This window comes from Ischnura elegans, chromosome 2, assembly GCF_921293095.1.
Source record: "Ischnura elegans chromosome 2, ioIscEleg1.1, whole genome shotgun sequence".
NCBI classification, from domain to species: domain Eukaryota; kingdom Metazoa; phylum Arthropoda; class Insecta; order Odonata; family Coenagrionidae; genus Ischnura; species Ischnura elegans.
The window spans coordinates 121,695,972-121,713,930 of NC_060247.1; the positions used below are offsets into that span (position 1 = coordinate 121,695,972).

At 37.0% G+C, this 17,959-nt stretch overlaps 1 protein-coding gene across 1 annotated transcript; it reads left to right on the forward strand.

Moving 5' to 3' along the window:
* The first annotated feature begins 7,061 nt into the window (after positions 1-7,061).
* On the forward strand, positions 7,062-17,529 carry LOC124154538 (chymotrypsin-1-like). Its single transcript, XM_046528339.1, has 7 exons — positions 7,062-7,134; positions 7,998-8,088; positions 8,625-8,781; positions 9,625-9,791; positions 14,888-14,977; positions 16,819-16,955; positions 17,280-17,529. Exons 1-7 carry the CDS (start codon positions 7,084-7,086, stop codon positions 17,439-17,441), a joined length of 855 nt encoding a protein of 284 aa, XP_046384295.1. The 5' UTR covers positions 7,062-7,083; the 3' UTR covers positions 17,442-17,529.
* Positions 17,530-17,959: the final 430 nt, after the last annotated feature.

The following is a 17,959-nucleotide window of genomic DNA, read 5'->3' on the forward strand; positions in this document are numbered from 1 at the left end:
GCTTGGTTACTCGTGTTAGCTTTTCATGTACTTACTCATTTCTCCGCTCCAATGGCCGCATATTATCTTTTTTCCCTGACGTATCACCCGTTCCAAAACTTCGCATCCGTAATAAATATTTCAAGAGTGAGTGATAACACAGCAAGAAACACAATTCAAAAAATCCACCGTAAGATGCTATCACACATACACCCTCGAACAATATGCCCTGTGCTGAATCATTAATTTGTAAATTGAGAATTTTTCTTACACGACATAGAGTAGGTGATGCACTTCACCATAATGAGTAACGAACAGTCCGCGCATTTTAGGTGTAAACACACTGTCATTATGCTTTAAAATAATGGGAATGCTTTCTTTAAAAGAGGAACACCATTTACAAATGAAATTCAACACTATTATCGCCTGCATTATATTATATGTAACCTGTGTTCTATATGGAGTGGACGTTCGTTGTCTGCATTTACCAGCATCACTAGAATTTAAATTTTTCTCCTGAGAAAATACTGGGGTAATATTTTCAGTTTTTAGATGTTTGCGAATACTACCAAGTGCCTGCTTTTTTAATCCTAGCCATTTTAATAACATTTCACGTTTAAAAAATTGATTAGCGGCGAGAAAAAAGTAGAGCGGGAAAAGTAGAGAAATAATGTGTCAACTTAAAATCCCGTCATTGATATATTTTGAAATGTAACGACAGCTGGCCCTGACCGACCTGCATTGAAGTGTTACCGAGGACATGGTTTCGACCATGCTAACAATGTACGGTTTGAATCGTCCTAATACGTAATGAAGTTGTAATGTGAGTTCACGCCGCTTATTTGTCCGTATCTTCCGCTCGACGACTTAAACTTACTTAAAATACTTTTGCCCAAAAAAGTATCGATGAAGTAGTCTGCGAGTGAAATACCAAATTTGTAATGAAAAAATGTAGCAATAATGATTTTAACTATTTTTTTCCATAGTTTTTTATTGATTAAAATTTAACAGAGAGATCTGTTGCCTTTATTTGTTCGTGTATCGAATTGAAACAAAAAAAATTGAATGTGGCTGGTGGACTTGGATATACTTAACTGCGATTAAAGTAGCAACTAGTCACGTGTTGTTCTAATGGAAGAAATCGTCATCCTTACCGATCAGAACAGGCAGCTTATTTTTTGCTTACCTACTCGAATTGAAGGTAGTATTTACTGATAAAAAAATATGTCTTGGATTAGTCTAAAACAAGTGCTCCTTATGTCTCAGCTCATGTGCAGTTATGAAAGTTTACACGCCATGGTGAGCAGTGTTATAGAAGACAGAGTGGTGAGAATAAGATAATAAGAGCTGAAATGAGTCTCTAAAGTTCCCCGACTTGGGGTGACGCAAACTTGAATCGTCTAATTTTATCATAGCAGAGAAAGTGCAACCACAAGTGTAGACTAAGCTTGAACCTTTCAAATCCTACAATAAAGTCTGCCAGCTTTTAAGGGGCTAAAAAAAATAGGCGTAACTGGGGGGGTAACTTTCTTTGACCTCCCACATGTTTCGGTGTCTTAATTTATATCTTCATCCCTGAAGACAGTGAAATAGTAGGCCACCGGAAAATATAGGTGGTTAAAGAAGTTAACTGTGTGAAAACCCGACAGATTAACCTATAAATTATTCAATTGCCTATTAAGGGGAAGAAAAACTTCCAGATTTTGTCATCTATCACGTACCCCGTCCATTTTCAATACTGCAGCAATAGCAGAAATTATGGTCAACACATTGAGATGTCAACAAAATGCAAGCACACATAAATATGTTGGCATTTTACATTGCTATATTACGCAAAAAGCTCATATCATAATTTGCGCCTGAAGATGATAATAATTCATTGAAACCTGGGTCGCGCTCTGTAAAAAAGAAGTGGCATAAGTAATTGTGTGATATCCAGGAAAACTCATATTAAATGGTTTTATTCACTTACTCTATTCATATTAATACAGAATCTAGTGAATTAATTGCAACTTTTGAATCAATTTTTTTTATTTATAAGGCATCAAATGATCTCTTTTGCTTCTGCTCGAAAATCCAGACTTTTTGGTAATGCGAACTTGTTCCCGTAACAATTCAGAATAGCGACCTTCTTCCGTGCTATGAATGAGCTTAATCAGTTGAAAAGAAACGTGCGGGTTCGAGTTCTTTAAGCGGAGACGAGGTCATTTATTCAAAGTTGAGGTTGGTGTGAGGAAGGAGTTAGGAGGAGGCTCAAACGGTTCCTCAAAAATGTGTTGAGGAATGAAGGTCGTCGATGGAAGGAAATCGGTGCGTTTGTCACTTGTAACTTCCAGGGATATCTACGGCCAAGGGGAATACATATACGAGACTCAATTCCATCCCATAGAAGGCTTATTTCTGTTGCCACAACAGTCGCATTTTAATTGTTTTTTTAATGTCGGCGGTGCGGTGATGAATGCCATGCGATCTTATCGCAGTGTAATGTTTTTCATTAGGAAATTCAGCACTGAAAAGTTATGAATTTGGTAGATCACATCAACATGTATATAAATTTCGGTGAACACCCCTAATTCTACCATATTTCCCCGTGAAACTCGGATGAATTTGTCCGTCAGCGACGCGAGTGGCGACTTTTGTAAACCGATTTAAATGCCAACATATTATGAGGCCGAATTTGAGGATCCTCTTCTCTAACGTTCGTCTCTACGGCATATGATTTGGGTCTAAAGCGAATATAGTTCATATTTCTGTCTGTTATTTCCATTACACAAGAGATAGCTTCTGGTGGCTGTCCAATTAGAAAATGCTGGGACCATCAATGAAACACCAACCACTGTATTATTCTGGAAAATGGCGGAGGTTAGCAAGGGAATCGTGTACTAATAAATAAGAATTAAATAAAGTCCCTTCCCCTAAATAGAGCCCTCGAATGGCATATTCGTATACAATTGGTATCTTACCCCGTTCTTCTCATTTCCACAGGGCTAGATAGCGGTCCCTACGAATTTTAAGATGATTACCCAACAATGTGATACGTATGCTGCGAAATAATAATACAAAACGAAAATCAATGTTCATAAAAAAATCCTCGTTTTTATCGCACATTACATTCAAAAATCGCATCGTAAACTTCAAATTTTGGTAAGGTTAAAAACCCTCTATAATTATGCAAATCTAGAGAATTACACATTAATTAACTACCCAGCTGCTTAGGTTAGACAGAAGGCGGCTAAATGTATATTCGAGTATAGTTTCAGTGAGTAATAATTGCTAAATAAAAGCTAACATAGAGTTTAAAGTTATTTAAAAAAAACAAATTTTTCAGCGCGGAATTGTTCATATGCGTACAAGCCATTAAGACTTTGACTTTTCAAATTTATATCGTAAATTTCCTATCATATCAGTCTCCTCTTTTCATTTTAGCTCCTCCTCCTCCTTTTGTAAGTAAACGTTTGTTGAATCAATTTTGCAATGAACTTTGATGAAAACAAAATTGTTATCATTCTCGTTCCTTAAAATGATCATAGCCCCGCCATCCAATTTTGGTGGTTACTTTTTTAACCAATCTTCACATTAAATTTTAAAGTGTGAATAACAATCGAGATACAGATGAAGTAAAAGGTTCTCTAACGATCATAGAAAGCCATTTACTTCCATTATGGAGACCTTATTCTTCACATGTTAATTTATAAAGGCAGTAGAGCTCAATCACCTATATTTAATCGACATTGAGTTCCAATCATAATAAATGTGTTAAAATACTGTACTGTCATCTGGTTATCTGACTTGTCCTGTAAATGTCAGCATGATAGCTTATCGGGAAGTGAGTTAAAATGGAATTACAAGATTCAACCTGGACAAGATGACAAACAACAAAGCGAGTTCATTAAAAAGTTGTAAAACTATCTCTTACGATAGACGTAGAGTGGCGCCCGTGAGAAATAGTAGGCCTATTAAAATACAACTATATACAGGGTGTCCCATTTACCTTGACCACCCGAAATAACTTTTTGTCCAGATGCAAATTCAAAAATGTGTCAAGCAAATGTTCATTAGCCGTCATGGGGATATTAATCAGCATGATTGCCTTCCTTGTAGCTTTGTTATTTACAAAGATATGAACAGCGGTATGTTTTTTTTAAATGGCACCCTATATTTTTTATTTGGCAAGTAATTTCCTCTCCTATAACTCCTCCTGTTCATATCTTTGTAAATAACAAAGCTACAAAGAAGGCAATCATGCTGATTAATGTCCCCCTGACGGCTAATGAACATTTGCTTGACACATTTTTGAATTTGCATCTGGACAAAAAGTTATTTCGGGTGGTCATGATATGATGGGACACCCTGTAATTTATTAAGGGATAAGCCGTATCTGTTTTTGGAGGATCGTTAGCAATAACATTTAATAAAAATTCCCAAGGTTCCCAAGTCTTACAGCTTTTGCAAAAAAATACTTTTCCAGCCTCAGAAGTGTGTTGCGAAAGACACTTACTACAGGGAGTAATGCTGTAACATGAGTTCAAAACCTGGTGTCTGAGCATGCAGGAGAATTAGTTTTTCTGCATGAGGAAATGAAAGGATCAAATATTACATGATTCATTTACGTATATAATCTTTATCATAATTGTGCGAATGCCTTTACTGAGGGCTCTTCTGAACAGTTTGGATACATACAGTAATTAATTTGACGACATATTATTAGGGGTGAAGTAATTTAAATTACGCTTATGGGACTGAAAAAAATACACATTAAATTTCATTCATGTCCTGATTGTGACACAATACCATCAACTTTCCTTATTATACTTTCCTTTTTAAGTCAAAATAAGCATTCAGAATAGAAAATTCACTAGGTAATTGGCAAAAATGAGGACATATTATAGCATGCATTGCTGTATTGCCTAGTTATATTGTTTGTATTGCCTATTTCAGGAATCGCAATACTCGACTCGACTCGAGATCAAAAAGCACCACGCGCACATCCCTTTTAGACATTTTTTTGTGTTATGTTACTAGTTTATTCATTGAGTATCAATGAAATCAATGATTTTAGCACCAGTTTGATGTAATTGAGGTACAGATAAATATATATTTATAATTTATATTAATGGCTTTCCTATTTCGAGATACCGATTCAGCGATTAAGTACGCTAAGGAAACGCCTTTTTATGGTGCAAAATTTATTTTGGGGGTAACGAGACGAGACAAGTCTTATTGTGAAGTCTCGTCTCGTCTCGCGGCAACACTACTGGTTATAAGCAACATTTTTGCGATTGATTATAACGCTGCATAAGTACATTATATCTACCATTTTGACATTTGTGGCTAATAAAATTACTTGATACTATTATCACCGTTATAGTGTCGGATATGAACTTCGAAGTAGGAAGCATTGTAAAACCACTAAAGAACTACCTTTAATGTTCCTTTGCTAGAGGTGAAATAATCTGTGCAGTGGAGGAAAAATGTAGGTACTGAGCAAATTTACTTGCATTAAGGCGCGCAGCTAGGAGTTAAGGCCAAAGGGGGGTTTTAGGAGAAACTAATTCTGGGGTTATGGAATACGGGAGGTTCGGGTGCCCTCACCCAGAAAAATTTTAAGATAAATTGTTCAAAATGGCGAGTTTACGACTTTCCTAGGTATATTTTATTGATCCTTACACTATTTTATAAGTAATATTTATCCAATTAAGCAAAAAAAATTAATCTTAAAATTTCCCTGATTTCTGGGGGGGAGTTTTTTTTTTACCAAAACGACCCTCGCTACGCCACTGCTTGAATTGACGGTAATTTTGCATTTAAATTAGTTAATAAACTTATAAAAGTTTGCCAAATTCAATTTGCTACGAGCGTTCAAATAAATGTGGACAAAAGGGACTCTTCAAAGCGTTTGCAATTCATTCATTTCGATGAAAAAAGTTTAAAACAGAGAAAGATACGGGTGTGGCCGCGTAACGTAGTGGAGATTGCCCCGACATTTCATGACCGACTGCTGGTCACTTCTTCAAGGGAGCGATGCTGGAATTTGGTTTTTGCTGTCTTTTTTATTTCAGGTGGGAGGGGTGGGCGGAGGGTGTGAGGAGTGGGGACTGGAGGGGGGAGATGACGAAATGTTGCGGATGTCTGGGTTCCATGAACTGCTGATTCTCAATCCGGTGTCTCTGTTATAATTATTCTTGTTCTTATTCATTTCTATGGCTTCGCGGATGAGTCGGGGTTTAAAATGTTTTTACCCTCGCGATGACTCTGGATTCGATCGCGTGTCCGTTGGCTTCGTGCTCCGCTACGGCTGACTTTGAAGAGTAACCCAGTCGAATGGCCCGCTTATGCCCTTCTATTCGAGTTTTGACCGTTAGTCCTGTTTTCCCGATGTATTTCTTCTCGCAAGTTCCGCAGGGGATTTCGTATACTCCTTGAATTTGAAGTGGCATCCTATCCTTGGTATTTCCCGGGAGGTGTCGTACTTGGGCGTGTGGATTAAAAATTGCTTTAATGTCAAACTTCCGGAGGATGTTGCCGATCTTATCTGTCGTTCCTTTCACGTAGGGGAGGAAGGCTTTCTTTTGGCTAATGATGTCTTCTGTGTCGTTGGAAATGTACCTGTTGTGCTTGTTGATAATCTTTTTAAAATTGCTGGACATAGCTCCGTTGTCGTAACCATTAAGACGTAGGATGGTTTGCAGCTTAATAGTTTCTGAAGATAGATTCTTCGATTCACTCAGCTGGATCGAACGTTCAATTGAGCAATTGAGCTACGTGTTGACCTCCCTAATTTCTCTAACCACCATATTTTTTACCGAATGTGGCATTGGATTGATATTATCATCTTGACGAAGGATTTGATTGATGAGCTATAAACTTTATAACAATGGGAGTAATGAAAAGCACACACACAGTTTGCTAAAAAACGATGAATACGAGAAAATTTTCAAGGAAAATATAATCTTCGATCACCAGATTACCTAATTTCAAGATACCGGTCGGAATTTGGGATTTCTGTGGATGATTATCGCACCAAATTTTAGTATATATACTTTTTCTTACACCCCATTCCTTACTCTCAATTTATGGTCTCACACTGATACTTCAACTTTGGATATGAATACCTTTTTAGTGGCCGTTGTCTTGATCATCTGTGCCCATGTACAGGTATGTACCACATTTCCAACTTCTTATAATAGAATCGAAACTTGAAGCTTTTACGTGGTGGAAGTGCTCCATATTAATAATGAAATACACTTTGTTACTCCACAAAATTTCACAATCCTTCCTGGAATTTAGTGGAAGTAACAAAGTGTATTTCATTATTAATATTCTTATAATAGCGTTTATTACATTGTCGTGAAAACATTATTTATATATACGGATGATATTTATTTTTTATTTTAATCCCACTTAAACCCTTACCTGACATTCCAAAGGAAAATATATTTTCATAATCGCATATGTTATCAACGATAATTCTTCCTATTTGAGTATACCGGGACTAGCCACGGTGATAACTTTTACGGAGTCACCCGCAATGCATTTTTCGCACGATAATTCTTCCATCTATTTTCTTCAATTACTGTTGTATTGAGTTAGTTTTCAGTCTTCGCCAGCAAATGGTCAGTATCAATCATTTGCAGAGAAAGATAGGAAAATAGGTATTCCATTCATTCGTCTATGTGGCAGACCAACCAATGGAGACAAAATTGGACATAGCAAAAGACTAGATAAATGCCGAAAAAATCCAACATATATGTTTTTTCATCATTTTTTTCCAATGTATTTTCTTTAGTCAAGACCGTTTTTGCTGCATAATTTAGCATAACCAAATAATTGAATGATAAATTAACGTGTATAGCATTAAATTAATTCAGTGGAAAAAATCGTCTTCGTCTCATTTCAACAACTGTATAATATTCAACGCATGAAGCCTCAAACCATACAGTATTTACAAATGATGATCCATAATGTTCCATTCAATTTTAATGGGTGTTTAAAAAAAACATTTTATAATCTCTTCACAGGCATTTGACATTGGAAGACTTCGTCCAATTGGTAACCAATTGCAAGCGGTTTCCGCAAAGAAAAGCATCTGGCTGAGGGCGCTGCAGAATGGTAAAAAACCTACTTCATAATTTTATATTTCATCCCCCATCTCGAACATAATATTGGCGCAATTCAATTGTAAAACCGCCATTTCAACTACAGGTACCAAATTTGTTAAAGAAAACAGCTCTTATAATTGCTATTCGCGGAAATTCGCAGCCTGGGACCATCAGGGTCAAATATGATAATTTATGACAAATAGTCATGACGCATATTTAAGACATATATAAGATGCCATTCATAATTTTGGGAAATGAATCAGGCGGCTAATATTGATACGGGTTGGCTACTTCTAGCCTGGCATGATAATACGTTCCGAAAATTAAAGTGAAAAAACAGCTTACAACATACATTTTCAATTATTATAGATTTATGCTTGACTGCAACTTCTTTATCCAGTTAATTTACTTGGCATAAGATTTAACAGCTGCACGTCTTAACGCATAGCCCAAATCAACGTGGTTTACAATATTGCGCATGTACGCACTGATTCTAAATTTAACCTCTGCTTTCAGCATTTTAATACGTGGATTATCACATTTCAGTTTACGAATCAGCCCAGCCAAAGGTAACTGGTGGTTACTCAGCTAATGTAGGAGATATTCCGTTCCAGGTGTCTATAGACTCCGATACATCTGAATTCTGCGGAGGCGTAATCATTCAGTCTGCATATGTACTAACAGCAGCTCAATGTGCAGTAGGGTGAGTAGAATTTTGTGAAGACTTTAAGGAGGATTGAGGTTGATTGCTGTTATAGCAGTAACGTATTCATAGGGGTAATCCTAACCTAAAGAATAAGTGACGAGGTATCGTAGTTATAGCTCCTCATAAAGCTTACAGTATTGCATGGGATACTTATGAATGAATTAGCATTTTGACCATAGTCCGATTGTCCCCCGTGCAAGTGAGGCAATCATATACATACATCGACATCTACACACCACCCCGCAAGCCGCCTAAATGGCGTGTGGAAGCGGGTGTTCGGACAACAGCCACTTACACATAAAAAGGAAATGCGAAATTATGATTGGCATTAGCAAATGTCCTTTATGGCTCGGGAAAAGATTGAATTCCCAAATCTATCCATTAATAAAATTAAGCAGGAAATGGGATTGTATAGATTATTTAGACTTTCCTTCAACCAAAAAAAATGCTTTCCTTGAGGATTCATCCTTCTTAACAAGGTCGATCATCTAAGTAAAACAACATTAAATTCTGGCTTCGTTATCACCCACTGTAGCTATATCGCCATAGGTCATTCTGAAGAGATACACTGATTTCCTCCTCAATATCGCGCTAGGATGCTGAAGATGGCCATGGGAGAATTTACCTAATTATCTTCACAAAAAAATGAGAAATTTCTCCGGGCGGAAATGGGTTAATTACGACATATATTTTACCCAATATGAGTTTAAAAGTAGTGCAAGATTTTCGAGAAAATTCGATTTTTTACTTCCTTCAAGTAGGATATATAGCTTGCTATAAATTTGGAATTAATGGCAGCGATTTCATTTTAAAATCTTATGTCGTGTGTGCATTTTTCAGGGGGAAGCTGTTCACCATCTACGCGGGAGTTGTAAAGCTTCGCGGGGATGAAAACTCACGAGTTGTTGTACAATCTCTAGAGGCCATTATCCACGATGGATACGATCCAAACACACTATCCAATGATATTGCCTTGCTGAAGCTGTCACAGAAACTCCATTTTAATGGTAGGTATAAGTAGTAACTTTATAAAGTAGATAACAACGAAAGCTGAGAGACTTATGTACACAAACCAGGTTCCTGAGTTCCCATTGCAATTGTACCGAGGCTCATCGTACTAACTAGTTCAGGAACCTGGACAGCGTAGCCCGGAAATCCGTGGTTCGATTCCCGATCCAGGGGAATTATTTCTATAGACATTTATGTGAGTAAGTAATATTTATATACAGTGATATTTCCCAAGTACGCGCTTTACATTAAATAAAAAAAGTCACACGTACTCTGTAAAGGACGTTAAGACGGTAAATTGGGGAGATACATCACATACGGGATAGACGGCGCAATAGGATGGTCCTTATATTTCGATTTTTCGAATTTTTTCAGAAACTTCCTCAATTAATGCCAACTGGTCTAAAATCATCATGTAAAATATTATTGGAATTGAATAAAGGGAAAACGTACCGCACGGCAGTCAAAGTTGAGAAATTTTGGCATTTTTGGCTGCTTTTTGGGAAATGCATGGCGATAATAAGGCGCTGGTATTTTTTAACTGATTATATATGGTAACCAACGATACATTGGACATTTTACAAGCTGCAACTAAAATATTTTCCAATGTTGGCCGGCGGTTCCCGAGATAAGGCCCCAAGAATGAGCGCGTGCCACCCCAGGCAGACTCTTTGCGTGGCACGCGGGTTGCATACTCTCAATATTTGTTGATCATTCTCACTCATCGTAAAAGCATGAAATTTTTTAGATAAACTTTACACTTCGTCAATATAACCTTGAATGCTATATTTATCAATTTTTATCGCCAAAACGGGTTAGTATTTGGGCTTAGTGAATTTATTCTCCATAGGATTTGAAATATTTAAAACGGAGGAACATTAGTGTCCGAAGACTTCCCGAACTTTGCGTCGAAGACACTTTTTAAAACCAGCTTGTATATGTAGCGCAGGTATGGTAGAATTTGGAAATGGAAATTAGAAATGCCAATCAAATATTCTGAATTGGTCATGATGAGAATCAAATTGTTGGCCATAAATTGCCATGTAATGGACAGTTTCTAAGGTTTCTTTTCTGTATCTTTCTAAAGGTAATTTTAAATTTTCGATCGTGTTCTAGACTTCCATTGATAGAAAATGAAGTTTTTTTGTGAGAAAACGCGGTAATTTCATCACAGTATCGTAAAGTGGGAAATTCTATACCAGTAGTGGTGGTTATTGCAAAAGTCATAACGAATAACTCATTCGCAAATGGTAAAACAGTTAAATGTGTGCCAGCCCTCGACGATCTACTCAACATCGCCCATGTCATAATTATTGTTACTAAAAATCAGCTGTCTGAGGAAAAATCTACAAAAATGGAGGAGGGTATTAGGGGGTGAGACGCCGCATACAGGATAGACCCACCTTAGCGTCGGCGTTTCCTGACAGATTGCGGGCAAATGCCCAATGGAGGGGCACAAGAGATGCCAGGGAATAAGTGAGGATATCCCGTTTGTTTTTTATTGGCTTTACAGATTTTAAATTGCAAATACTGAAGTAGGTCTGTTAATTTACCCCTCAAAATTTTCCTCGCCTTGCACTAAATTCGTACCGGACGTCGAAATACTACTATATTACGATTGTTTGAGGTTTGCAGCAACAGTAAGTTCTATTCGGAACGTTTTCAGTTTACTAACGCCACATTGGCCTTAAAGGCTATAGAGTCACGACGCATGGCGTCTCAGCCGTAGAGAAAGGGAGGGACGCCTCAGTGAACTTCGGTACGCATGCCACATTTCTTTCATCCAGGATATACTCGTGAAAATTAAAAATGAATTCAAACGAATAATAACACGTTTTTATCGACGTTGTAACTGTTTTAGTGTACATTGTAAGGCTGAAAATTGTTTTTGTGTTGTGTAATATTTAATTATTTGTAGGCGCCTTTTGAACATTATAATGCTAAGTTTGAAGGCAATAGGAATTTTTGACTGAAGAATGGTATCAATTAAATTAATTGCCTTAATTTATTTTTCAACTTGTTTTTTGGAATCCTAAAAATAACTTTTAAATTAAGTTACTGTTAAGTAAACTTCTTCGGTTCAACCTGAATTTTTTAGTAAAAATTGGATAAATATAGCCCATATTAGTCAAACGTCTCAGTTAATACATGTGTATGTTTATAATTTAATGACGTAAACATAGCTCTAATGTTAAAACCTGCATTTCGGCTCCATTAAAATCGTAGAGGTACTGTTAGTTAGAAAAACAGTTAAAATATATCAAAAGTATTGCATTATTATTTTCCTCAAAACGTCAATAATACGACAGTTATTTCTTTTTTAACGGAGTTTCAGAATACAGAAATCAGTTTTAGTCAGTTTTAATAACATGCGGCGTATCACCCTTATAGGTGCGGCGTGTCACCCGCTACATACGGGATAGACGCCGCGAGGTAATGTTTTACAAAAATGATTCATACAGCTAAGAGAAGAATCGAGTGAGTATACGTTTTTGTGTGGACGTCAGAAACAAGACTATTCACAATATTTACTTCTTAGTTTAATCTAAAAAGCAAAATGGGACAAAATATAGTTATATTTACAAAATATGCGGCATCTATCCCTGATTTACCCTACCTCCAATTCCCCCACATATACCCGCGCGTGTCCTCAAAGAGTTAGCTCCACAGATCGCGCCTTACTTAGAGATCATATTCAAGAAGTCACTCTCCGAAGGGAAGTTACCGCCCGACTGGAAAATTGCAAGTGTTACACCCATTTTCAAAAAGGGAAACAGAAATGACCCAGGCAACTACCGTCCAATTTCCCTAACATCAATCATAAGCAAGATACTTGAACATATCGTTGTTAGTAATATCATGACTTTCTTGGATAGACGTAACTTCCTCCATGACTGTCAGCACGGATTCCGAAAAAATAGATCCTGCGAAACACAGCTCGCGCTCTTTCTTCACGACGTTATAAAATCTGGTGAATCGAAAAGACAAGTTGACGCACTATTTCTAGATTTTAAGAAAGCTTTCGACACTACCTCACAACAAACTTTTATACAAATTACAGTCATGCGGATTAAACGAAACAGTTGTAAACTGGATACGCGACTTCCTCAGAGATCGTAAACAAAAAGTAGTTCTTGACGGAATTAGCTCTGATGTTGTAAAAGTTACATCAGGTGTTCCACAAGGAAGCGTAATCGGCCCCCTGTTGTTCATTATATACATTAACGATCTCTGCTCCCGCATTAGCAGTAAAATACGTTTATTTGCTGACGACGCTGTCATCTATCGCGAAATTAGTGATCACTCTGACTATGGAAATCTATCATCGGACTTAAACAACGTTCATTTGTGGAGTCAAGAGTGGGGACTCGAACTTAATCTGAGCAAATGCATGGCGGTACATTTTTTGCGGAATTCGTCCAACACTAACAATGTTTATGCAGTGGATGGCATTAACATAAAGGCAACAGACGAAGTGAAGTACCTGGGAGTTACGATAACCTCGAACCTCACGTGGGGAACACATACAAAGAATATTTGCGGCATAGCCCTGAAGAAATTAGGATTCGTCAAGCGTATTGTGGGAAGATTTTCGGATGAGAAAGTAAAAGAAAGGTGCTATTTCGCTCTCGTCCGACCGCACCTTGAATATGCAGCGAGTGTATGGGATCCAGTGCAGAAAGACTTAATCCGCGAGCTGAATAAGATACAAAGGAAGGCTGCGCGTTTCGTCAAAAACCGCTACGGGCGTACAGACTGTTACCCAGATGTTAAGCGAATAAGGCTGGGAGCCGTTGGAGACTCGGCGGCTGCGCGCTGGGCTTAGATTGCTTGAAGAATTAAGAATGGATATCTTTAGGAGCGACACAGAGAACATAATCTTGGAGCCACACTATATTTCCAGGTCCGACGGAAGCGATAAATTAAGAGAGATTTTTTGCGGAACGGATAGATATAAGAATTCGTTTTTCCCCCGAACAATAAAGGACTTTAATAAACGCTTGTCCCAACCTCGTTAGAGCACTTCTTTTTTTTTTTTTTTTTAATAGCTGTAAACGGCTGGTGTCCTAACACCCCCTGCCACACGCCTTTTAGGCGGCTTGCGGGGTATTATGTAGATGTAGATGTAGATATGACGGATATATTTCACAGTACGCCAAAATGACTAGCTATCAGAACGCAGTTTTTGGGATAATAAATCTCGTGCATTAATCACTTACTTCGCTCGATTTTCGTTTCGTATCACGAACTAATAGTTTTATTTGTATGACAGCGTGTTTGTGTCATTAACACTCTCCTAGTTTCTGGTCTGTACGCGTTTGCACGTATTCTTAAAATAACAAAGGTATCTCAAGCTTAAAGACATATATTGTGACTATTTTTAAATAGGTATAATACATCTAACAATGGAATCTTGAACACGATGACCAATGGCCATAATACCGGAGCGGGAACCCACTCTTGAGTACAACATTAATGCAAAGCATAAGCTCTTGGGTCCAATTTACAAATTGAGTGAGAAAATTTGGAAAATTGCTGTGCAGAGAACTGATTATGCGACCTGGTGCTCCAGGCTTACACCCTTCGACGAAAGACCCCTAAGTTAGTTTCGGATAGGTTCCTTTTCAGCATTCTTATTTCATTATTTCCCTTTTCTTCGTCTGCTATTTTCGCCATTAAAGTTCATTTTATGAAGTGATTTCGTTCAAGCGAGGTAGTAACGAAAGCTATGAGACATCCTTTTTGGTCATTCATTCAGTTAAGGGAGATGATTGCCCTCTTAAAGTTGTTGGACTATGCTCCACTTCCATCTTTGGGTAGATGAACGGTAAACTGCATAATTAATCAGCCGGTTTATCAAGGATGGCCCAATGGTGATGGAAGAGAGGTGAGGAAAGTGAGATCATCCGACCGTCTCCCCAAACATTGGCCGAATATTTTATTTTATACCCGGGGTGTCCCTTGACTTCAAGCTAACACTGATAGGGAAGCATCCTATTTGTTCACTGTCGAGTTAATAATGCCACAAAAGAAAGATGATTTCCAACTATCACTTGAGAACTTCTCAATTCAAAGTCTTTTCATCTCTTTCCAGACTATATTTCGCCGGCTCTGCTTCCAACAAATGACGATACATACGCCAACGAACCAGCCTGGATTAGTGGTTGGGGTTCTTCTCATGCGGGTAAGTCGTTCTTGGTAAGATTAATTTCATTTGATGGATAAAATGCTCAGGAACTACAGAGAGATACCAAGGACTAAGAATGCATTGCATTTTGAATATAAAAACTGTTAATGAAGCTCAGCTATCTGGGTAAAAAATCTACACCAACTGACTAAATATATTTTTTACAAGGTATAGTTCTATTCTTCTCCACTCCTTTGGCCTTCCCGTTTATGTGGTCCCTTCCCCAGTGTCGCTAAACTACAGTTATGACTAGAGTCCTCTTTCAAACCTTGGATTTTCGTATCTCTTTAGTTGAATGTTATCTCACTGTCTCCCCACTGTACGCCTATTTCCATCGCCCACTGCAATCCAACACTGAAAAAAGTTTAGTTATAACTATAGAATTCTGATGAAATTTATCAAACTTTTCGCATCATATGGCACGTTGAAACATTCAGTAACAGTTACCGAACCAGTTTGATAAATTCTATCAAACTGGTTACCGAAATGGCAACAGCAGTTCTATAAAAACTATCAAAATCAAAAGGATAATAAAACCCACGTAGCGTGCATATGTGAAAGATTTTCAACACAGAAAACGCTACTCTGATTGAAAATAAATAAAATTATGAGTTTAACAGAAGTTTCTGCAAAAGATATCCAAAGAAGTGGAGAAAAAATAGACCTGCAGACATCATTGAATGAGGGCCCCCGCGTGGTAGCAACAGACTCTTAACAACTACGCTGAATCGGTTGCCATAATAATTGCTAACACAAACGCCATAATATATTATTATTGTAAATAATCAACCATTGTTTTGAAGCGTGAATGAGGTGTGACTACCTACAGTTTCCCTTTGTAAGCTTAAGAGGAATAGGTACGTGATGCACACAATTGCATTACGTAGTTACTCCATAGCAATATCTAGTGCAGATGCGCACGAAAACTTTATTTGCAGGCTTTTTACATCGATGTAGACATCGAATTTGACGTGCTGGGTGATATCCTTAGCATGGATTGGGTCTAGTATGACGACTTTTATCAAATGCTATTCAACATGATCGCGAATGATTATACCTCAGGAATACCTCTAATTAAAGTTTTAATGTGTCGAAATACACAAACATCTCCTTACAGCTTTAATATCCATGGTAATACGCTATTCGAGCATTGTCTTTGATCCACCAGCTAACGGATAACATTGCAGTTTAAAGCAGAAATAAATAGAAAAATGAACCTAACAAAATTAAAACGTTATCGCCATCACAAATAATGAAAATTAAATCATTTCTACCAACCTATCTTTTGATTAAGGCCTGGAAACTGAAATGATAAGGAACTGGAAATGTGCATTGGCATAAACAAAAGAGGAACCACAGACCGTTCGACAGATTACGAAACACTTAGTAAAGTCTATAAAACCACATTTAGGTGACAATATTGAGTTTGATAATTCTTACCAAGCAAACAAGTACCTTCGCAAAATTAATCATACCTTTGATAAAATTTACCAAACTCTAATTCATATTGAATTAATTCTGTTATTTTTACCATAACTCTTTCGTACAATTGACCAAATTATGAAATATCAAAATTTTCGATGAAATACATCAAGAGCGATTGGTAAAATATATCAAGTGCTTAGTAATTTACATAAAAGTTTAATCATATTTAACAAAAATTCTCCCTATCACACCAGTTTGATAGTTAAGTAATTTTTCCTTGAAGAAATCCTTCATTTTTAATCTAAAGAAATTCATATTAATTGGCCTCTGATTTCCTACAATTGTATCAAGTGTGAATAAATGATGTTAATATATTCAGTTTTATTGTAATGTCACTAAACTATTAATTTTAGGTGGATCACATGCTGATGTACTGCAATATGCTCCTGTGACTGTAATATCCAATGATGAGTGCAGGAAAACGTACGGAAGCTCAGTTATAGACAGCATGATTTGTACACTCGGTAATTCGGGCCTAGGAGAATGCAACGTAAGAACCTCAGTTTTGCCTTTAAAAAATTTTCCGAAGGAATAAAAAATTATAATAATGATAGATGGTAACTTATTTAGAAAATAAAACTTTCAACTACAAAAGGCGCGACGGTCTATAAAATCTCTCATTTGAACAATATTTTCGTTTTTATCGAATTTTAAATTGTCAAACGAGAAAATTACTTCGCTTTGGCTTTTACCCTAGAAATGAAGTCGGGTATTTTCTTTTTAATATTGACTTTTAAAGGACATAAAATGGAACATAGTACAAAAAAGTTGTTTTATTTTTGTCTTTTTTAAATCTTTTTCCTTTCTATTGTAGGGTGATGGGGGTGGACCACTTTTTACAGATTTCCGCAGAGGGGGTCCAAATCTCTTGATTGGAATATTCTCATTTTTTAATGGGCGTGGATGTGGCGTTGCACCCGATGGTTTCACGAGAGTGAGTTACTACAGAGATTGGATACTTAACAATGTCAACTGAATAACATGAAACGTTTCAGGAACTGTATGCTGAAACTGTATGATTAAGTGAAATAAACCAGCTTTTTCATCCTCCTTATCACCATCTACATTTCCTCTCCTTTCATTTTCCAAGACATGGTTATCTATTTTATTCCTCTCCTCATTGTGTACAACATCACAAGCAGAAATAATTTTGTGTTCGGATAGACTCCACAATCTATAACCATTAGGAGAGTAACCTAAGAAACATTTTTTAGATCTCTCATCAAATTTACCTTTTATCTCTACTTTATGTTTCTTGACATATGCAGTACACCCAAATACCCTCAAGTTACTCAAATTAGGTTTGATATTGAACCACAGCTGGCACTTTGTTGCATTCTAAACCTCTTGTTTGCATTCTATTAATATCAAACGCAATGCGCAATAAATCTGGTGAGTAGCAGGTGACAGCCTCTAGTGAACAAGACATTGTGAATGTCAAGATTTCGATAATGTTTACAGTTGAATAACTTAGTCACTTAAGGAAACGTGATT

What these genes read in the sequence shown, in the direction of transcription:
- LOC124154538 (XM_046528339.1), top strand. Translation starts at nt 7,084, where the DNA reads ATGAATACCTTTTTAGTGGCCGTTGTCTTGATCATCTGTGCCCATGTA. An exon ending in TCATCTGTGCCCATGTACAG is followed by an intron (nt 7,135 to 7,997) that starts GTATGTACCACA and finishes ATCTCTTCACAG; the next exon opens with GCATTTGACATTGGAAGACT. An exon ending in GCAGCTCAATGTGCAGTAGG is followed by an intron (nt 8,782 to 9,624) that starts GTGAGTAGAATT and finishes TGCATTTTTCAG; the next exon opens with GGGGAAGCTGTTCACCATCT.